Below are 20,905 nucleotides of genomic sequence, written 5' to 3'. Positions count from 1 at the left end.
GCTTCTGCAATCACTGTTCGTAATGAATAACGCTGTTTGGCTGAGCTGCGTGCGGGAAGCTAATGCTAATGGGGTTCATGGAGGGAGATCGATAGGACATTCCGCGTGCGACACTAATTACCTCCATTTATCACGTGCCTCTCCCGCGCACGCACGCCCACGCGGCTAAGCAACATATAAATACAAATAAGAAGCTAAATAAACAATCCTCTAAAAATATAACCCACAATACTTTTATTGCCATTTATGTCGCAGGACAAAAGGTAACAATATTATTTGAATCACACTAATTGTACAGATTGCAAGTATGTGTCATAAAACTTTGGTTTAGCATTTGCATAGAGAATTGTTGGAGGAATTACAAAGTGTTCCAGCAGAGGTGATGAGCGTCAGTGACTGCATGATTGTCCTTTCAGCTTTTCTGTCTTAACTGTGACATCTACAGCGCGGTACTTTCACCATAATTAGAACATTTTACCATCCAGGACTGTTTTCGTTTTTTTGTCTTCTCAAAAAGAAAAAAATAATTGTCAGATAGGTCAAAGGGGATATTGACAGCATTTTTTTGTTGTTGTTTCAAGTTTACACTGAATCTGAGATACAGTACACACACGCAACATTCTTTCTTTAAAATATAGTGGCAAATAAAATAATATAAAAATTACAAACTGTCAAAGGAAAGATACAAAGTATACAAAGTTCCCAGGTTAGAAATGGTTATGTGTGTTATAAATATTGTAGAGGGTGTTGGACAGTGCAGCAAACGTAGGAGTTTTGAGATGGTAAAATGTTAATTTAGCACCAGACAGTTGAGCTTAATCTGGCTATGTCTAGTTTGCATAGATTTAGGCCTATTTGACATTGAAAGTCAACGCCCAAAAAACGGACACGAAAGCAATTTAAATGTTATTATCTATTCTAAGATTTAACATGCGTCAGGTTATAGTGTCTTCTACCCTTGTTATAAAGCCAAGAGAAAGCTGTTGAACTTAATTTACTTAACGATTTGATTGGTTGGCAGTGTTCATCAGATTAGAAAACACTGCACTTGCAATACGTTTTTAATGTTGTTTTTCTTTTTGTTGTTCCAATAATATTTGGTTTGCAGCCTTGACGCAAAAAAAAACAAAAAAACATTTCAACATCTACATTTCACTTAAAAATATACAATTTAATTTTCAAGAAGCGGGTTTGATAATATTGGTTTTCAGCATTGAGACAATACAAAAGACAGACAAACAAAACAATGCAACCGAGCAAAAATGTCACCGTTTTTGCATTGCGGATACGAGACTGTTTCCTTTGTACAGCATTGAGCGATGGATCGATCTAGCACCATTTTTCTCTTGGAGAAAAAAAATCGGGGAAAGTGACAGACGACCTGATGGAAATAGGTACGTTTTGAATGAGGTTCGGTGTTTACCTGCGAGTCCTTAAACTTCTGTGTATAATAGTGTGCTGGTGTGTGTGTGTGTGCGTGTGACGTCACTGCCTGAACACCAGTTCAGTGATCGGTTTGTCGTGTACCTTTTGGAGAGCTACTGTGTGTGTGTATCCAGTTGGATCTCAACATCTAGAGATCAAAGCACCCAGGGATCGATAGGCTCATAGTGGAATCAAGTAAACGCTTTTTAAGACGTGTTATCGTTAACCTGCAAATTATTGAAAGACCGCTTTATCTAGAATCGCTAAAAAGCGAATTCAGGAAGACGGAGTTGTAAAAAGAACTCGGATGAATCATAAAAATGATTTTACTCCCCCTCAGTCAAAACCTTTATTTGACATAAACAGAGCTTTTGACCTGAGAAAGTCGGTCTTCCTGGACATTGTAGATGCTGAGGGGCTACAACGCCCTCTTTTGTTTGGAGGGAGTATCACAAGCTAGCTTCCGTGATAGACATTGAAGCCTTGAAGCACCCAAACATGAAAGAGCACACACGCACTCACTCTCTCTCTCACACACACACACACACACACACACACACACACACATACACACACACTCACACACTCTCACACACACACACACACACACACACACACACACACACACACACACACACACACACACACACACACACACACACACACTTATCTCTACTTAATTCAATCCTAGCCAAAATCAAAAATCATTACAGGCCGGTACTTTATCATCTGTAAACTAATCGTGATATTAGGGTTAACGTACGGTCTAGAAGATGCGGGGAAACAGAATGCTGTGTAAGTGTCGCAGTCCTTCGTATGAACATTTTTTGTGTGTAAAAGCGGTACAAATACATTAAATGACAAAACTACAATACTGAGAGTAGGGCAGAGAGAGACTTGACAGAGCTTCTTCCCCAGTGTTGTGATAGTTACCTGGATGACAGAGAGGCCAGAGTGCCGAGACCGCCTTGTTCTTAATGGCATGACGTCGTTAGGAATAAGGCGGGCACATTTAGCTCTCAGCTTCCTTCCCCCGCTACTCATCCTTGTGTGTGTGTGTGTGTGTGTGTGTGTGTGTGTGTGTGTGTGTGTGTGTCTGTGTGTGTGTGTGTGTGTGGGTGTGGGTGTGGGTGTGGGTGTGTGTGTGTGTTTGACTTCTCTCCATTTGACTCTAGAAGCGCTCCGTACACCTGTGGGCCACCCTGTCTGGTCAGCTGTGTTGTGTATAGTCTGACACCATGAGAGAAAAACGATAAAGAAAAATAAAGGGGCGTGGTCTAAATACTGACCACCTCTCTGTCATCACTCCCGCACCAGTGTGGGGTTGGGGTGTCAAGGGTCAGGGGTCAGGGGTCGTGAGTCGACCATGGGGGTTGGAAAGGGGGCGAGAAGTGTCGTCTTGGGAACAAACGTTAAAACACCAGTTTGAATAAACCGCAACAAAGTGGTGGTGGTTGGAGTCGCGCTGCTTTGCGTTGTCTTTCATAGCGCCTCTTCCCCCCGCCCCAACACTCCAAGGGGTGGGTCCGGTCGGGGTACCGGGTTGGGGGTCAGGTTAAAGGTCCAAGGACTAAGGCGTGGGCGGCGGCGGTGGTGGTGGTGGTGGTGGCGATGAGTTGGGGGTCGGGTTGGGGTTGGGGGTGTGTGTGGTGGTGGTCAGGGTTCAGTCCAAGCGCACCCGTCGGACTCAGTGCAGGTGGATGTGGAGCTTGATGCGCAGGGCGTCGCCGATCTCCCCCAGCAGGTAGTCGCTGTCGTGCTGGCTCTCCAGCTGCCGCAGCCGGCGGGGCCCGAAGAGGGGCAGGCTGGCGATCTCCAGGCGGTACGAGCCGGCGGGCGGCGGTCGCCGGCCCAGCCTCAGCACGCTCCTTCCGTCGCGGCGCTCCGTCAGGCGGAAGTGCTCCTCGGCGTTGCCGTGGGAGATGACGTAGCGCACGTGGTGCTCCAGAGGCTGCAGCGCGGGCAGCAGCTCCATCAGAGGCTCCTTGTTGAGCAGCGAGGCCAGGGTGAGGTTCATGGGGATGGAGGCCTGGGTGTCCACGCTGGCCATGCTCACATGCGGCCCCTGGGAAGAGAGGGGGGGGGGGGGGGGAGGCGGGAGAGGAGGTGAGACGGAGATGGGAGACCAGCAACTCACCGTGGCTGGTATCTCTATCAATTGATCACTTCATTTCTGTTACTTATTTTTACTTATTTCTACTTATTTTTCTATTTTTAAATACCTATTTGCTTTATATTGTATTGTTGCTGCTATGTGTGTGTGTCGAGGTACCAAGCATAATAATTGTACTCTTGTATACTTGTACAATAAGAATGTAATAAAAAGGAATTCTGATTCTGATTCTGATACAGGGCAGCGGCGTGTTGGAAGGAAGGAACTCTACCGGAGCAGACAGAGACTACTAAAGGGTTGGAAGAAAAGTTTTTAGATTCAATTTGATAAAATGACGTTACATTTACCATTTCCCTTTTAATCATTATCTAGGCTGCAATATGATGATTGCATCCTGATTTGTAAGTGGTCCTCAAATGCTAGTGTTCTAAGATAATGGAAATGATTGCACAGGGGTTTCATTGAAAACTGATGAACCATGTATACTCAGAAACCATTAGATGAGGGCCATCACACGAAAAGAGCGAAGGAAGGTTATGTTTTAAGGTTACTGGGTTTATGGATTAGGGTTGTGGTCAGGATTCAGGTTACGGTTGAGGTTAGGGTTTGGGGTAAGATTAAGGGTAAAGTAAGGTAAGGTTTTCAGGGTTAGGGTTAGTGAGGTTTTAGGATTAGGGTTGTGGTTCGGATTCAGGGTACGGTTAAGGTTAGGGTTTGATTTTAGGGTATGGTTAAGGGTAGTATAAGGTTTAAGGATATGGGTGAGGTTAGAGTTGGATGTTGAGGTGTGGGTGAGGTTGAAGTGTTCCCACCTGTCCCAGCTTGTTGTCTTCAGCGTTGCGCCTGTGTCTCTCGTTCTTTCCCCCTCCTCCATTGATCTTGCACTCGTAGCAGCCCTCTGTGGACAGGCTCTCATCCTCCTCACCTTCCCCAGCAAACTGACCCTGGAACCCTGGCCCGCTGACGCAATGACTGGACGGACGGACACACACACACACACACACACACACACAAATTAACGAGTATGCTTAATTAAGTCACTGGCAGCAAAGGAGATAGATATCATTTTAGTGACGTTTACTGGGGTACACCACGGTTGACTGTAACCATACATCATGTACTCTCGGCACCGGTGGCATGTCCAGACTAATTTAGTAATTAAATATTAAATCGATCCAAATGTTTCCAAGGCACGGACACACTTTGGCAGGGATGGCCAATCAAAGTTGATGTGTTCAATTAGGGAAAGGGGGCCCGTGTTGGACATACGACGCTGTCCTACCCCTGTCCGGCCCTGTAGTATCCTCCAGGACAGCCGCACAGGTAGCCTCCGTCGGTGTTGGAGCAGCCGTAGCTGCAGGGGTTGCCTCCCATGGAGCACTCGTTCACGTCCTGGCAGCCGCCCGCCCCCTGCTCAAAGTCGAAGCCCGACGGACACACGCACTTGAAGCTGCCCAGCGTGTTGTAGCAAGACGCTCCTCCACACACGGACCCTCCCTGGCACTCGTTCTCATCTGAGGAGGAGGAGGAGGAGGAGGTGGAGGAGGAGGAGGAGGAGGTGGAGGAGGAGGGGGAGGAGGAGGAGGAGGAGGAGGAGGGGGAGGAGGAAGATAACATGGTGGAGCAGGAGGAAGAGGCGGTTAAGGAGGTGGAGAAGAAGGAGGAGGAGGACGAGGAAAAGGATAAGGACAACAAGGAGGAGGAAGAGGAGGAAGAGTGGGAAGAGGAGGAGGAGGCGGAAGGAGAGAAAATGTGAGAGATGGTCTCAATACAATCCCTAATTTCGAAACATATAAGCGCTTTATTTTCATTTCATTTAATATTTAATCCAGTGTTGAATTACTTTAAAGATAAATGTTTTCAAAAGGGTTGTAGTCATTTACAATGCTTACATAATATATAAAATATATAATATATAACAGAAATGTACAGTGCTAATGACATTAACCGAAGGCCCTTGTCTGTGATCCCTTGCAGCACATCAGACCATGAGTCAGTGGGTAGTTACGTGCTGTCTACCAGGATCCACGAGCACACCGCTTCAAGGACTCACCCACGCACTGGTTCCACTGATAGTGTTGAACATAGCCCTGGGGGCAGCCACAGCGGAAGCCCCCCAGCATGTTCTGACAGCCGTGCTGGCAGCGGTGGTTACTGCCGCACTCGTCCACATCTGAGGAGACACACAAACAAGAAGCAGTGAGGTAACGCGTCACCTGGGATCCGGCAGTCCTGCTCGGCCTCAGCTGCTAGCACACCTTCAGGGCGAAGGCCGGCCACTGAACGGGGGCGGCTTCACTCCTTGGTCCCTGTTTGGTTATGGAGATATTCTACCGAACAAAGCGTTTAGAACAGACACCTGCTTCAGATCTTAACCTCCAGCAACATGATGGTTTGGAAAAATATGAAGCAAAGGAACGTGAAAACTTCCCATCCCCCAAGATTTGTCTGCTATCAGATTTTAAATTATTTATCTGTTCACAGAGAACAGTTTGTCAGCATTACATTTCTCAAAATCAACTGATTTGAAGTAGCGGCCATTCATGACCAAAAAGTCAAGGTGTATTTCACAATATCTTACACTTACCGGCTACGTTCATTAACCAACCAATCACATTCTTCGACACGTAAACACACACACACACACACACACACACACACACACACACACACACACACACACACACACAAGACATTGATAGACCTACATAACACACACATGTGCGCGCATGCACACACACACACACACACACACTCACTCAAACACACACACACATTGATAGACCCATATAGAAACACACAAACACACAAACACACACACACCTGTCGCCCTTTGATTTGAGCTCTAGCAGCCATTCATGACTAGAAAGCCTTCCACTCTCTCTATACCAAGAAGGCTGCATTAATCCTGCTAGCAGTACAGGGAGGGGTCTGTGTTGGTCGTACCTTCGCACTCCGTGCCAGCGGTGTCCAGAGAGAAGCCCTTGGAGCATTCACAGTTGAAGCTCCCGGGAGTGTTGATGCAGGACGCCCGCGTTCCACACGCAGTGCTCTGCCCGTTGCACTCGTTGTTGTCTGCAGGTGTGTGTGTGTGTGTGTGTGTGTGTGTGTGTGTGTGTGTGTGTGTGTGTGTGTGTGTGAGAGAGGGGGGGGGATACAAATAAGAAGTTATGTTCTGTTCCACAGAAAAACGTTAATATGAGTCATGAAGGCATCCAAAGTGAAGGCCACACGGCAGAACGATGAGTCTTCAAGGATTTGTTTCGCTTTACTGTTCTGCAGTCTAGCGACTTAGTGGGTTTACAGTGGGAGCAACTGGCTTGGGGACTATCCGGTGGACACAATGTTACATTTACATATACGTTAATGGACAGAAGATAGTGGGATAACCCAGGGAAGACCAGACACTACAGTACGGCATGCATCTCCTGGAGAATTCGAAAACTCCATCTGCCCCTCCCCCCCACCCCCAACTTTCAAAGGAGTGAGCGGAGCAAGACGACAGCTTGCAAGATCAACAGTACATTCAGAACATATTTCGTAAAAATGTGCATAAAAGCCTGCGTGGGAGAGGGAGACGGTGCCAAAACCGAGCCCTGCTTATTACATCCATCCCATTATACCGCTGACCTTCTAAGAGATGGGATCCACTAAAGGGAGGCCCTTATCGCTCCTCGCCGCTCCTCGCTCCGTGCTGTAGATGAAGTGCTGGCTCAGCCAGCACTTCATCTACAGCACGGAGTGAGGAGTGGCGAGGAGCGGCGAGGAGCGAAGCAGGGGGAGGTCTGAGGCTGCAGACTGTAGCTGTGGCTGGCTCAGACCCAGCGGCACCTACTCACCGATGCAGGCCGTCTGGTGCTGAGTGAAGCCGGGGGGGCACTTGCAAGTGAAGCCCCCGATGGTGTTCACACACAGGAACTGGCAGTTGTGTTGCTTGGTGGAGCACTCGTCCAGATCTGGAGGGAGACAGAGAGGGGGAGGAACGCTTAGAGGAAGATTTATTTAAAAAGTGACTTTTTTTTGCTTAAAGTGACTGGCAGTAAGTGCATTCAACCGTTCGTCAGATATACCCCCTAACAGCGCAAGAATCATTAAAGGGTAATAAAACATCACACAGCTGACAAACTAAAATAACAAAGTCACTGCTTTTAAGTGCTACAATAAAGAAACAAGAGATAGATACTTTTGTCGGCAGTCTCTATCGACTTTTTTCAACGGTGCGATCGGGCTGCGCTACCTGATCGGTTGGCGTTTAAACGTGCGATATGATGAGCAAAGAAGGAACCCAACTGCCGTTCTAAACATTTGTCTCAACAAGATTGGCCTGATCGGTTCACAGATCAAACGAGGTGTTGAGAGTTGGCTCCAGGCCGGACCCACCTTTGCATGTCTTTCCGTCCGGCTGCATGGTGTATCCTCTGGGGCAGGAGCAAAGGTAGCTGCCCTCTGTGTTCTTACACAGGAAGTTACACGGCTTGGGAGACTGGGCACACTCGTCCGTATCTGGAACAGGAAGGCCGAGCAAACGATTCAGCGTGTTGTTTCAAAGGAAGGTTGTTTGAAATGTGCAGCCCTGTTGGCTTGTTCTTCTGGTTGTTATTGATATGGGACAGAGAGGGGAAGACATCTCGGCGTACCACAGGTGGAAAATACAACCTGGGTCGCTGCTTGTCTTGCCTGTTTAAACGGGACAACGCATGGGGTAGAACATCGGGAGACATAGAGATCGAAGGTGTGAGGATAATGGGGTCGGGGGAGGGGGGGGGGGGGGGGGGGGGGGGGGGGGGGATGTTTAACAGTAGTCTAATGGTCCATACCGACGCAAGCTGTTCCAGTGTAGTCGGTCTTGTAGCCCACGTTGCAGTGGCATCGGAAGGACCCGATCGTGTTGATACACTGGCCGTTTTTGCAAAGGTCTGGCATCACCAGGCACTCGTTGATGTCTGGAAGATATTTTAAAAAACAGACACATATATTTTATATACATATATAGAAATAGATATAAAAACTGGCAGGCACTTAACACACCCAAACATAAAACCTTCCCGGCGGGCTCATTGTCTCACCGAACCCCTTTTATGGCTTTGGGATGATAAGTGCGCTGCTCCTTTTCCGACTTAATAACCTGTACCTTCTGCCAAACTACACCATCAATTCAGAGCAATTCAGAGCAATCTATTTGTGTGCTCTGCACCGGAGAAATAACACATCGTTATTCGGCTAAGGTTGGCGTGAAGACTCGCAGAATATTTTTAGGAAGAAAGAAAAGCGTCGACAACTGCAACAGTAAGCAGACACAGAATCCCTCCACATCCTTTTGGATGAAACCAAAAAAAATAGTTTTCCCTGTTACTTCATACTATCATAAACCGTCCATAAACAACCATCATAGTAACCCTGTTTTACCACCTGTCGATTTCTCTATCACAGTGGCGGTTCTACGTCCAGTTACGCCCGGGCGAGACTCCTTCCGAGGGGGGGTCGGTGTCGTAGCCCTACGGACTTCGGCGGGGGTTTCGGTCCGTCTGTGCACGGCACCTTCTCAACAAGCAGGTGCGCCTGCAGCCATAGGGGGCGCCAATATGCCAATTCCCCACACAATTAACTGCTCGTGGCGTCCCCCACGTGTCATAAAAGAATGGCGCCCCGTGTTCGACACCAGGGAGAGCCGGTTCGCCCGTGCCTAAAACCGCCACTGCTCTATCATACATCTGAGTGAACACTCTCACTTTCAAAGTCACCAGTGGATACAATCTGCAATTATTTCTAAATCATAATCAGCCTCACAAAAATAGATGCCCTTTAATTGAAATTGCAGCTCTAACAGCTAACAGTGCTAATGGCTAACAGTGCTAATGGCTAACAGTGCTAACGGCTGACAGTGCTAACGGCCGACAGTGCTAACCGGTGACAGTGCTAACGGCTGACAGTGCTAACGGGTGTCAGTGCTAACGGCCGACAGTGCTAACGGCTGACAGTGCTAAAGGCTGACAGTGCTAACGGCCGACATTGCTAACGGCCGACAGTGCTAACGGCCGACAGTGCTACCACGCCGTAGCTTCCACCCGGGTCTCACCCCGGCCGTCGGTGGTGTATCCGGGTCCCAGCGGGCACATCCTCTTGTACTGGACGGTCCCAGGCAGGGGGCAGAGCTCGCACTGGGGGCCCCAGCCGCGGCCCACGTTACAGCAGCACTCGGACTTGGTGACGCTGTTCCTGTTGGTGGACGACTGCTGGCACATGGTCTGCAGCACCTCCACGAAGCAGAAGCCCTGGCGGTTGTCTGGGGGGGGGGGGGGGACGGTTAACTCATAGGAAGATATGCCGCTGCCTGTGTGTCTGTCTGTGTGTGTGTGTGTGTGTGTGTGTGTGTGTGTGCTATGCAGGTCTATCAATGTCTATGTGTGTGTGTGTGTGTGATTGTGTGCACACATGTGCATCTTATGCAGGTCTATCAATGTCTATATGTGTGTGGGTGTGTTTACGTTTGGGTATGTGTGTGTGTTGGTGTGTTTCTACATGGGTCTATCGATGTCTATATGTGTGTGTGTGTGTGTGTGTGTGTGATTGTGTGCACACATATGCGTCTTATGCAGGTGTCAAGGTATCAATGTCTATGCGAGTGTGTTCGCATAGGTATCCTGTGCGACGTAATAAACGGAGTGTGCTTGTTCTGCAGTATATCAGTGTGGGGCTGCGTTCTGTAGGTCCTCTCAGACAGATCACCGCTCCCTCACCTATGCACTCCGTCCCGGTGGAGCTGGGTTCGAAGCCGTCGTTGCAGGTACACTTGTAGCTCCCGACGGCGTTGACGCAGCGTCCGTTCTTACAGATGCCGGGCTTGGCGCGACACTCGTTCAGATCTGTCGGCGGAGCAGAGGGCTGTCATGAGCGTGCATAACATCATCCGCTTCGAGGACGTTCTCCCGCAGCCGCGTTGAAAGTGTTCCCCCGCCTTGGAACAGCGAGGTTGTTAACGGACGACGCCCGACAGCTGAACAGACAGCCCCGTTTTTGTACAGAGAAAATATTTAATTAATTTCTATGATTAAAACAAAATCGATGGTGCAAAGCGTCGCTGCTCGGCTACACCAATGGTAAATGGACTGCATTTATTTAGCGAGCGCTATATGTGCTGTATGGCGTCAACCATGCAGGGAGACGGCCAGCTCGTCAGGAGTAGTAAGGGTGAGGTGTCTTGCTCAGGGACACCTCGACACTCGAGGGGCTAGGGGATCGAACCAGCAGCCTTCCGGTTACCAGCTCCAACCTCCTGAGCCACATGCCGCCCCGAATGGGCTGAAGCGAGCGGGACCCCGTGACGTTTGGGGCCCCAGGGGGGGTTGGGGCGGTGAATGGGACTGGGTGATATCGGCCGGTGGGCTCCTCACCCATGCAGCCCTCCCCGTCGGGCCTGCGCTGCATGCCCGGCGGACAGATGCACATGAAGGTCCCGATCAGGTTCTTGCAGAACATCCCCTTGGAGTCGCAGTCGTCCATGCCCTCCGCGCACTCGTCCTGGTCTGGTGGTGGAGGCGTTGGTGGTGGTGATGGTGATGATGGTGGTGGTGGTGGTGACAGATGGGAAGGATAGCAAGTGTTTTGTTATGACTACATCAATGTATATGAGAGTATGGTAGAGGGGACATAGATACACACGAAGCAGTGAGCAGCACAGAGAGGGTTAGAGAGAGAGAGAGAGAGAGAGAGAGAGAGAGAGAGAGAGAGAGAGAGAGAGAGAGAGAGAGAGAGAGATAGGGAGAATGAGGAGAGAGAGAGAGAGAGAGAGAGAGAGAGAGAGGGAGATAGGGAGAATCAGAAGAGAGAGAGAAAGAAAAGGAGTGAGACAGAAAGAGAGACTATTAAAGTGCTGCATGGCGTCGAGGGTGGCCCTTACCTCTACACATGCGATGGTCGTCCCGCAGCACGTAGCCCGTAGGACACATGCACTCGTAGGAGCCGAAGGTGTTGACGCAGCGGAACGCGCACAGCAAGGGATTCTGGGAACACTCGTTGATGTCTGAACAAAGAGAGATCTGGTTAAACTCACATCTTGGACGTTTTTTGTTCAAGTGTGTTTGTGTGTGTGTGTGTGTTTGTGTGTGCGTGTGTGTGTGTGTGTGTGTGTATCGGTGTGTCTGTGTGTGTGTAGGGTGTAAACATACCCTCGCAGGTCATCATGGGCCCGGGTTCGAAACCCTCCTGACAGGAGCACTCGAAGCCTCCCACCACGTTGGTGCAGGTTCCATTCCCACAGGGGTTGCCGATGGAGCACTCGTCAGTGTCTGTGAGAGAGAGAGAGAGAGAGAGAGAGAGAGAGAGAGAGAGAGAGACAGAGAGAGAAAGGTGAGCAGGGTAATCCACACAGGCACCTTCTCACCTTCTTCAGTCAACACCTTCTCACACGCTGAGAGGCAGCAATTGATGCACTCACAAAATAACCTCTGAAGACCAATCTCCCCACGAGGACATTTCACAAGCTCATAAACAAGAGAAAATATTGTATGTACTCTGCATCATCCTCCTACAGCCTCTCTGCCTTCGGTCCAGTTATTTTAGAGATGGATAGAGATGTTCCAATACAGTTTTTTCCTTCCCCATACCAATCCTGATTCATGAACTTGAGCATCGGCCAACACTGAGTATATACCGATACGATACAGCATCTATACAAGCTGAACAGACAGCCTCGTTTTTTTACAGAGAAAATATTTAATTAATTTCTGTGATTAAAACAAAATCGATGGTGCAAAGCGTCGCTGCTCGGCTACACCAATGGTAAATGGACTGCATTTATTTAGCGAGCGCTATATGTGCTGTATGGCGTCAACCATGCAGGGAGACAGCCAGCTCATTGGGAGTAGTAATAACTACTTATAACTACTAATAGCGGTTGTTCTTATTGAAGGTTTCTCCTATGACGACAGCATTGTCTAGTCGATACTCTTAATTTCGACAAAATATTTTTTCAGAACTAGTTCATTTACATTTATAATCTTTAATTACAATAATACATTTCAATTCTTGTAGTTAAGCGTGAGCATCTATGTTTTCTAAATTTGTAGCTGGAACGCACGTTGGTCTGAGATGAAGCGTTCAGACATTCCACCTCCGACGATTAACAAACTAATGAACACAGCACGTGTTTGTGATGTTCTTTCCCCGGCCATACCCAAAACTGCATTTAAGGCAGTATCGGGGGAATATCCGATACCGGTAACATATGGGAACAACTCTACTCACCGATACAGTTGACGCCAGTGTAGTCCAGGTTATAACCAAAGGGGCATTCACAGCGGAACGAGCCGTCCGTGTTGATGCAGATGCCGTTCTGGCAGATGCCGGGGTTGTCCAGACACTCGTTCATATCTACACACAAACGAGGGAGAGCAAAGGGCACACGATGGTTGCTTCTCCGAATGTATCGAGACGAGTCAGGACCTGAATCCTGGGGTTATCAGTAGTCGATGGAGGGTCGAGGCGCTCTCACCTTCTCGAGCGTCTCCCAGCCCAGGCAGAGCTCCGTGGCCGTAGGGACACAGACTGTCGAAGGCCACTGGAGGGAAACAACAACAATGGGTTATCGTCCAGGTTTTGCACTTTGTGTGTGTGTGTGTGTGTGTGTGTGTGTGTGTGTGTGTGTGTGTAAGTCAGTATAAGTCAACATTCACATTGTGTGTGTCTGTGTATCTTTGTGAATCTGTGTGTTTGTACGTTTGTGTGTGTGTGTGTGTGTGTGCATATATGTCTGTAACGTCTGTGTGTGTGTGTGTGTGTGTGTATGTATGTTTGCGTGTTCATATCTGTTCATGTATGTTCATCCATGTTAGCGCATCAGTGCATCAGCGTGTGTGAATAAGTCTTCATGACTGTGTGTGGGTGTGCAGGTCTGTGCGTGCGTGCTGATGTGTGTTGGCGTGCGCGGCTCACCCTCGGACTCGCGGGGGCACAGCTCGCAGGGCAGCCCCCAGCCCTCGCCTGGCATCTTGCTGCAGCAGCACTTGGCCTTCGTGGTGTTGAAGGCCTTGGGCACGGAGCACTTCCCCGACTCAAACTTAGTGAAGCAGAAGCTCTCCCTGGTGTCTGCAGCCACAAGGAGGCAGAGGCAGGGACGGGACAGCAGACATTGAAGCACAGCTCACGTATCTATTCAATTACATTACATTACATTTGTGTAACCCTTACTCACAGGTACAGTCTCAAAGGGCTTAACAGGCCATATATTTATGACCTCCCCCCCTGACCCTAGCCGTCCCAGAGGGAAAGAAAAACTCCTTTTATTAGCAAGGAAGAAATCTTGAGAAGGAACGGTGGCCCCCTTGAACCTGAACATGTTGTTGTGTACAGGTTGTTGTGTACATGTCGTTGTGTACAGGTTGTTGGTACATGTTGTTGTGTACAGGTTGTTGGTACATGTTGTTGTGTAATAATTGTTGTGTACATGTTGTTGGTACATGTTGTTGTGTACAGGTCGTTGTGTACAGGTCGTTGTGTACAGGTCGTTGTGTACATGTTGTTGTGTACAGGTCGTTGTGTACAGGTTGTTGTGTACAGGTCGTTGTGTACAGGTCGTTGTGTACAGGTTGTTGTGTACAGGTTGTTGTGTACATGTTGTTGTGTACAGGTCGTTGTGTGCAGGTCGCTGTGTACATGTTGTTGTGTACAGGTTGTTGTGTACATGTTGTTGTGTACAGGTCGTTGTGTACATGTTGTTGTGTACAGGTTGTTGTGTACTGGTTGCTGTGTAGAGGCTGTCTCACCGAAGCAGCGCCGGCCGTTGTCCGACAGCACGAAGCCCGTCAGGCAGATACACTGGAAGCTTCCGGGGGTGTTGGTGCACGTCCCGAACTGGCAGATGTTGGACTCCACCTCACACTCGTTGATGTCTGATGAGAGAGAGAGAGAGAGAGAGAGAGAGAGAGAAATGGTCAGTGAAGTGGTGTGTGCATGGCTAAAGTGCATTAATATCAAAGCAAAATTGTGGCTTTGTGTGTGAATAACTCTGTGTGTGTATATGTGTGTGCGGTCCAGATGGCTGGTTCAGCAATGTGTGGGCACCCTGATGTTCGTGTCTAGGTTTGAGTAAGGCATCAGTGCGCTGGGGATGGCCTCTCTGTGTACTCCACCATATGTGAGGATGTTGTCCGATGTAACTAAATATTTGCTCAATTACTCAACCAAATGTGTGTGTGTGTCTATGCGTATGTATGTGCGATATTTGTGTGTGGTTCTTTGTTGAGTTTGACAGTGTTTGTGTTTTTTAGTCTTTCTGTGGGTGTGCTTATGTGTGTTGTGCATGTGCATAAAAAGATGTGTGTGTGTGTGTGTGTTTAGGTGTGTGAATGTGTGTCTTTGTCATGTGTGCGTGTGTAGTGTGTGGTGTGTGCATGTAAAGATGTGCGCATGAGTGTGTATGTGTGTGTGTGTGTGTGTGTTTAGGTGTGTGAATGTGTGTTTTTGTCATGTGTGCATGTGTAGTGTGTGGTGTGTATGCGTGTGCATTTAAAGATGTGTGCATGAGTGTGTGTGTGTGTGTGTGTGTGTGTGTGTGTGTGTGTGTGTGTGTGTGTGTGTGTGTGTGTGTGTGTGTAGGTGTCCTACCTATACACTGGTCATTCTGCACCTCGTATCCGGGGGGGCAGATGCAGCGGAAGGACCCGTCCAGGTTCTGGCAGGTTCCGGGCGAGCAGGTACCAGGTAGGCTCACACACTCGTTGATATCTGAACAACACACAGCGCGGAGAGAGGAAGAGGATGAAGAGACACATCATGAGAAACGTTGACAAAGAAAGAGAATCTCAAATGTGTTTCACGAGACCTAGAAGAGCTAGCCCACACACCCACAGAGGAAACCTGACTCCCACCTGCTCATCAGTGATCAGAAAGTGACCTAAAACAGTGCTAGCTATCTTTGTGAATCCATACAGGGAATGGGTTAACCCTTGTCGCTTGACCCAGCCGTTTAATTTAGGCTATCGATTTTCTGTTTTACCTTCTCCGGGTCTGACTTTTTTTTTTTATTTATGAAAATACAATGTCCTCGCCAAGATGTGGGAATAGTCCATGTGGAAAAGATAGTCACATGTAATTGCAGGCTGGAAATGTATTTCTTGCATTGAACCTGTAGGGGTCTGTATGAGGGTTTTGCACCACCCAGGTAATATAAGGCCAGGTGTGTGTTTGTCAGACACTGAATGTCAAGGGAAGAGGCGGAGGTTTAAAAAAGTCTTTCGACCGCGCGCTTATTAAGTCTAGTTCGTTGTTATTTAAGTTTACTCGTTACTTATAATGTTTTTTTTGTTTCCTAGTAGTATTATCTTTATTAAGAAGACAGTTTGGTTCTTTTTTGTACCGTAAAATAAACACAATCATTCTTTAAAGTCGCGACTGCTTAACATCATTGGAAGCGAGTCGGACTGACCTCGTCTTCTGCACCCACGGCCCAAACCAAAGAACGGCTGAGACAACCCCATTAATTGTTAGTGCTTGGCCCTTTGTTTGATGAATATACTGTGATATACTGTTGTTTATCTTCTTCTGACAAATGCACTTATTGCAAGTAACTTTGGATAAAAGCGTCTGCTAAACGCCCTGAATGTAAATGTAAATGTAAAATCCCTCTAAAACCAGTCCCTGTCACTGGGGAGGGATGGGGGGGGGAGCTCTGTGACCTCCTAAGCTGGCTACGGGCATCACTACCACCACGTGTCCCTCTCTCTCTCTGGTTGTGCATGCACCGGGCCCGTCCCGGTACCGGTTGGCGGAGGACGTACCTAGGCAGTTCTTCCCGTCCGGTGTGTGCTCGTAACCCTCCTGGCAGAGGCACTGGAAGGAGCCCAGGCCGTTGATGCAGCGGCCGTTCCTGCACACCTGCCCCTGCAGCGTGCTGCACTCATCCACGTCTGCACGCACACACACACACACACACACCAGACGGACGCACGCACACACACCAGACGGACGCACGCACGCACACACACACACACACACCAGACGGACGCACGCACACACACCAGACACACATCACAGACGCACACACACACACACACACACACACCAGACGGACGCACACACAAACACATGCACACAATCACGGATGCACACACACACACACACACACACCAGACACACAATCACAGACGCACACACACACATGCACACAATCACGGACGCACGCACACGCATGCACACACGGAAGCATGCACGCACGCACGCACGCACGTACGCACGCAGGCACACACACACACACACACACACACACACCAGACACGCGCACACACAAGCACACAACCATGGACGCACGCACACACACACACACACACACACACACACACACACACACAGACACAGACACGCACAAACACAGACACACACACACACACACACACACACATTGTAGAACATCACACAAGCTATTCAAGACATTCAAATGGAGTAATCTTGGAACAGTGAGGGGGGGCACATAAAATGTGGCATGACGGCACATGGTGAACACTCTTTGCTTCATTATCTTTTTTTCAATTCCGAATTAGGTTGGCTCATTTAGTCAATGATTGCGTTGACGAGCCATGCTGGAAGATGGACTGGGGACGGTGGTGAAATGGCTCTGCAAATGTGGGCTTGTGAAGCCTCTATTAGACTGTAATGGCGAAAAAGTTTTCGACGAAGAAAGTTAATGTAGGATTGCAACAAATGCATGAATTCCACCATGGTGATATATGTATATGTATATGTATCTGTATACATCTATATCTATATATGTATATATATATGTATATATATATATGTGTGTATAGGTCGGCTTAGCTCAGGAGGTAGAGCAGTTGTCTTGTGAAAGGTCGCTAGTTCGATCACCAGCTCCTCCTAGCTGATTGTTGATGTGTCCCTGAGCAAGACACTTAACCCTAACTGCTCCTGACGAGCTGGCTGTCACCTTGCATGGTTGACTCTGCCGTCGGTGTGTGAATGTGTATATTAACTGATGTAAGTCGCTTTGGATAAAAGCGTCTGCTAAATGCCCTAATTGTAATTGTATAGATGTGTAGATCTAGATGTATATAGGTAAAGGTATATATATATGCATAAGATACAGATATAGATATAGATATAGATACATAGATATATGTGTCAGCAGTACTGCAGCCGTACGTACCCATGCAGTCGTTGTTGTGCGTCAGCTCGAAGCCCAGGAAGCACAGACAGTTGTAGGACCCCACGGTGTTCTTACAGGTGCCGTTACCACACGGCTGTCTGTCACACTCATCGATGTCTGAGGTGCACGCACACACACACACACACGCACACCCACACACACACACACACACACACACAGACAATGTCACCAAACTTATTCACATAATTCCAAAGTAATGAAAAGCTGGAAGCTTCCTAACTAATTCAGAAGGGCAACGCCACCTCATGATTTGGTACATGAATAAAGTAAAGCTTTGCATTACAGAGCAGGAGGTAAACCGCGGCTCTCACCCATGCACATGGTCTGGTCCGCGGTGGCCCTGAAGCCGTTGTGGCAGACACAGCGGTAGCTCCCCTGGGTGTCAATACACTCCCCGTGGCTGCACACATTGGGGATCTCTAGGCACTCATTACGGTCTGAGAGAGAGAGAGAGATGGAGAGAGAGAGAGAGAGAGAGAGAGAGAGAGAGAGAGAGAGAGAGAGAGAGAGAGAGTTAATTTACAGTGAGACTGCGTTCAGAACACACTTCAGGTAGGTGCATCCGTCCCAACGTCCCAAACATAGCATAATGCGTTGACACCTTCAAACGCTACAAGAGGGTAATAAAACCGTCTACCCACACGCGGTCGTCACGGCGACCAGACTCACCCACGCACGCTCCGCTGGGGGAGAGCTTGAAGCCGGGCGAGCACTCGCAGCGGTAGCTGCCGGGAATGTTGATGCAGTTAGCGTTGCGCTGGCACAGGTTGTCCCCGCTGTTGCACTCGTCGATATCTGAGTGGGAAGAATGAGGAAGAGAGAGAGAGGGCGAGAGGGCGAGAGAGAGTCGTCATCAATCACACAGCTCTATAACCGTCCGCTGGAGGAGGCAGGAAGCTGATAGTAACAGAGTGCGAGCGAGGCAAAAGCCAATGCAACACAATACAATCAGCTGCTTGCTGCTCGGGGGTGATTAAAGGGCCCTGTAAGGCGACTGTGTTGCGTCTGTGAAGAGTTTATACAATCGCTCTTATAAAGGGGATAAGTCACATGGGAGACATACCAGTATCAAGTCCACTGAGTGTGTGTGTGTGCGTGTGCGTGTGTGTGTTTATGCATGTATGTATGTAAGTATGCATGTATGTATGTGTGCATGTGTGAATGTGTGTATGGGCGTGCGTGTATATGCATTTGCTGCCTCGCATTTCAATGTGAATGCCTCAAAGTTAGTGGATAAACCAAGTCGATTTCTAGCCTGAGCCGGAGAAATGAGCCAATGACCAACGAGTGGATTTGAACACTTACCTTCGCAGATGAGCATGTTGTTGTTGTAGCTGAAGCCCATGGGGCACTCGCAGCGGAAGCTCCCGATCTGGTTGATACACACGCCGTGGGCACAAATCCCCGGGATCTCCCGGCACTCGTCGATATCTGCAACCAGACCAACAATCAATCAAATCGATCGATAATATCACATCTCTAAAGAACATGAGACTGCATTGATTGAAAGCCGCGAATCCCAACGACAGTCAATCCGACCAACCTTGCAAAACGAATCCTGAATGAATTTCAATTGAGATGTTAATCACACCAAACGCCGTGACCCCCCGGGGTCGACCTTTGACCCTGCGTGACCTTACCAATGGGTTTCCCGGTGTGGATGTCGATGATGAAGCCCGGGGCCTGGTTGCCGCAGAGCAGCTGGTACTCAGCTGAGACGGGCGGGAGAAGGAACACAGTCAGTCAACACAGTTAGACCCCTGCTGGAGAACTAGACGAGGACAGAGTGGAGGCTGCGACTGGAACTGTACCCTGACTGTCCCCCCGGTCTCTCAAGCGTAGCCAAACTAAACTAAGAAGTAGGGGGAAACATCAGCAAACCAAAGATAAGGAAGGTTTGAGCGACTGTATTGGAGGTGGATAAAACGCTTGTTTGAGAAGTTTAAAGACGATACCTACGCTCAGTTTATTATGCATATATCATACACAGTCATGAAGACTGCATACATCTGTGTTTTAAGAGGGGAACAGTTTTAAAATTAATTTCTCTGTGTGTTAAGGGGGGGGGGGTACAGTACTGAGTCTATGTTTCTATGGTGGTATGGTACTGGTCCCAGGTCAGTTAGGGGGAAACAGGGTCTATGGTACTATGGTAGTATGGTGATATTGTACTGGTTCCAGGTCAGTGAGGTTGACCAGGGTCTGTGGTACTATGGTACTATGGTAGTATGGTACTGGTCCCAGGTAAGTTAGAGTGAAACAGGGTCTATGGTACTATGGTACTATGGTGATATTGTACTGGTTCCAGGTCAGTGAGGTTGACCAGGGTCTGTGGTACTATGGTACTATGGTAGTATGGTACTGGTCCCAGGTAAGTTAGGGGGAAACAGGGTCTTTGGTACTATGGTAGTATGGTGATATTGTACTGGTTCCAGGTCAGTGAGGTTGACCAGGGTCTGTGGTACTATGGTACTATGGTAGTATGGTACTGGTCCCAGGTCAGTTAGGGGGAAACAGGGTCTATGGTACTATGGTAGTATGGTGATATTGTACTGGTTCCAGGTCAGTGAGGTTGACCAGGGTCTGTGGTACTATGGTACTATGGTAGTATGGTACTGGTCCCAGGTAAGTTTGGGGGAAACAGGGTCTATGGTACTATGGTAGTATGGTGATATTGTACTGGTTCCAGGTCAGTGAGGTTGACCAGGGTCTGTGGTACTATGGTACTATGGTAGTATGGTACTGGTCCCAGGTAAGTTAGGGGGAAACAGGGTCTATGGTACTATGGTACTATGGTGATATTGTACTGGTTCCAGGTCAGTGAGGTTGACCAGGGTCTGTAGTACTATGGTACTATGGTAGTATGGTGATATTGTACTGGTTCCAGGTCAGTGAGGTTGACCAGGGTCTGTGGTACTATGGTACTATGGTAGTATGGTACTGGTCCCAGGTAAGTTAGGGGGAAACGGGGTCTATGGTACTATGGTAGTATGGTGATATTGTACTGGTTCCAGGTCAGTGAGGTTGACCAGGGTCTGTGGTACTATGGTACTATGGTAGTATGGTACTGGTCCCAGGTAAGTTAGGGGGAAACGGGGTCTATGGTACTATGGTAGTATGGTGATATTGTACTGGTTCCAGGTCAGTGAGGTTGACCAGGGTCTGTGGTACTATGGTACTATGGTAGTATGGTA

At 48.5% G+C, this 20,905-nt stretch overlaps 1 protein-coding gene across 1 annotated transcript in view; it reads right to left on the bottom strand.

Moving 5' to 3' along the window:
• Nucleotides 1–219: 219 nt before the first annotated feature.
• fbn2b (fibrillin 2b) overlaps nucleotides 220–20,905 on the bottom strand; it is a 41,665-nt gene continuing 20,979 nt past the window's right edge. Inside the window, exons 33-56 of the mRNA XM_079739774.1 lie at nucleotides 19,352–19,423; nucleotides 19,017–19,142; nucleotides 18,381–18,506; nucleotides 18,023–18,148; nucleotides 17,691–17,807; nucleotides 16,312–16,440; nucleotides 15,140–15,259; nucleotides 14,299–14,424; nucleotides 13,469–13,621; nucleotides 13,029–13,094; nucleotides 12,782–12,907; nucleotides 11,704–11,823; nucleotides 11,436–11,558; nucleotides 10,930–11,061; nucleotides 10,276–10,401; nucleotides 9,615–9,821; nucleotides 8,356–8,481; nucleotides 7,919–8,041; nucleotides 7,378–7,494; nucleotides 6,485–6,613; nucleotides 5,592–5,711; nucleotides 4,821–5,052; nucleotides 4,351–4,510; nucleotides 220–3,490 (exon numbers count right to left, since the gene is read on the bottom strand). Of these exons, the coding sequence (XP_079595900.1) occupies nucleotides 3,113–3,490; nucleotides 4,351–4,510; nucleotides 4,821–5,052; nucleotides 5,592–5,711; nucleotides 6,485–6,613; nucleotides 7,378–7,494; nucleotides 7,919–8,041; nucleotides 8,356–8,481; nucleotides 9,615–9,821; nucleotides 10,276–10,401; nucleotides 10,930–11,061; nucleotides 11,436–11,558; nucleotides 11,704–11,823; nucleotides 12,782–12,907; nucleotides 13,029–13,094; nucleotides 13,469–13,621; nucleotides 14,299–14,424; nucleotides 15,140–15,259; nucleotides 16,312–16,440; nucleotides 17,691–17,807; nucleotides 18,023–18,148; nucleotides 18,381–18,506; nucleotides 19,017–19,142; nucleotides 19,352–19,423 (3,380 nt within the window). The 3' untranslated portion in view covers nucleotides 220–3,112. The remainder of the gene's footprint in view (nucleotides 3,491–4,350; nucleotides 4,511–4,820; nucleotides 5,053–5,591; nucleotides 5,712–6,484; nucleotides 6,614–7,377; nucleotides 7,495–7,918; nucleotides 8,042–8,355; nucleotides 8,482–9,614; nucleotides 9,822–10,275; nucleotides 10,402–10,929; nucleotides 11,062–11,435; nucleotides 11,559–11,703; nucleotides 11,824–12,781; nucleotides 12,908–13,028; nucleotides 13,095–13,468; nucleotides 13,622–14,298; nucleotides 14,425–15,139; nucleotides 15,260–16,311; nucleotides 16,441–17,690; nucleotides 17,808–18,022; nucleotides 18,149–18,380; nucleotides 18,507–19,016; nucleotides 19,143–19,351; nucleotides 19,424–20,905) is intronic.

The sequence above is a fragment of the Pollachius pollachius genome (genome assembly GCF_949987615.1).
Source record: "Pollachius pollachius genome assembly, chromosome: 7".
NCBI classification, from domain to species: domain Eukaryota; kingdom Metazoa; phylum Chordata; class Actinopteri; order Gadiformes; family Gadidae; genus Pollachius; species Pollachius pollachius.
Note: the sequence above shows the minus strand (reverse complement) of the source record. Positions and strands in the feature narration are given on the sequence as shown.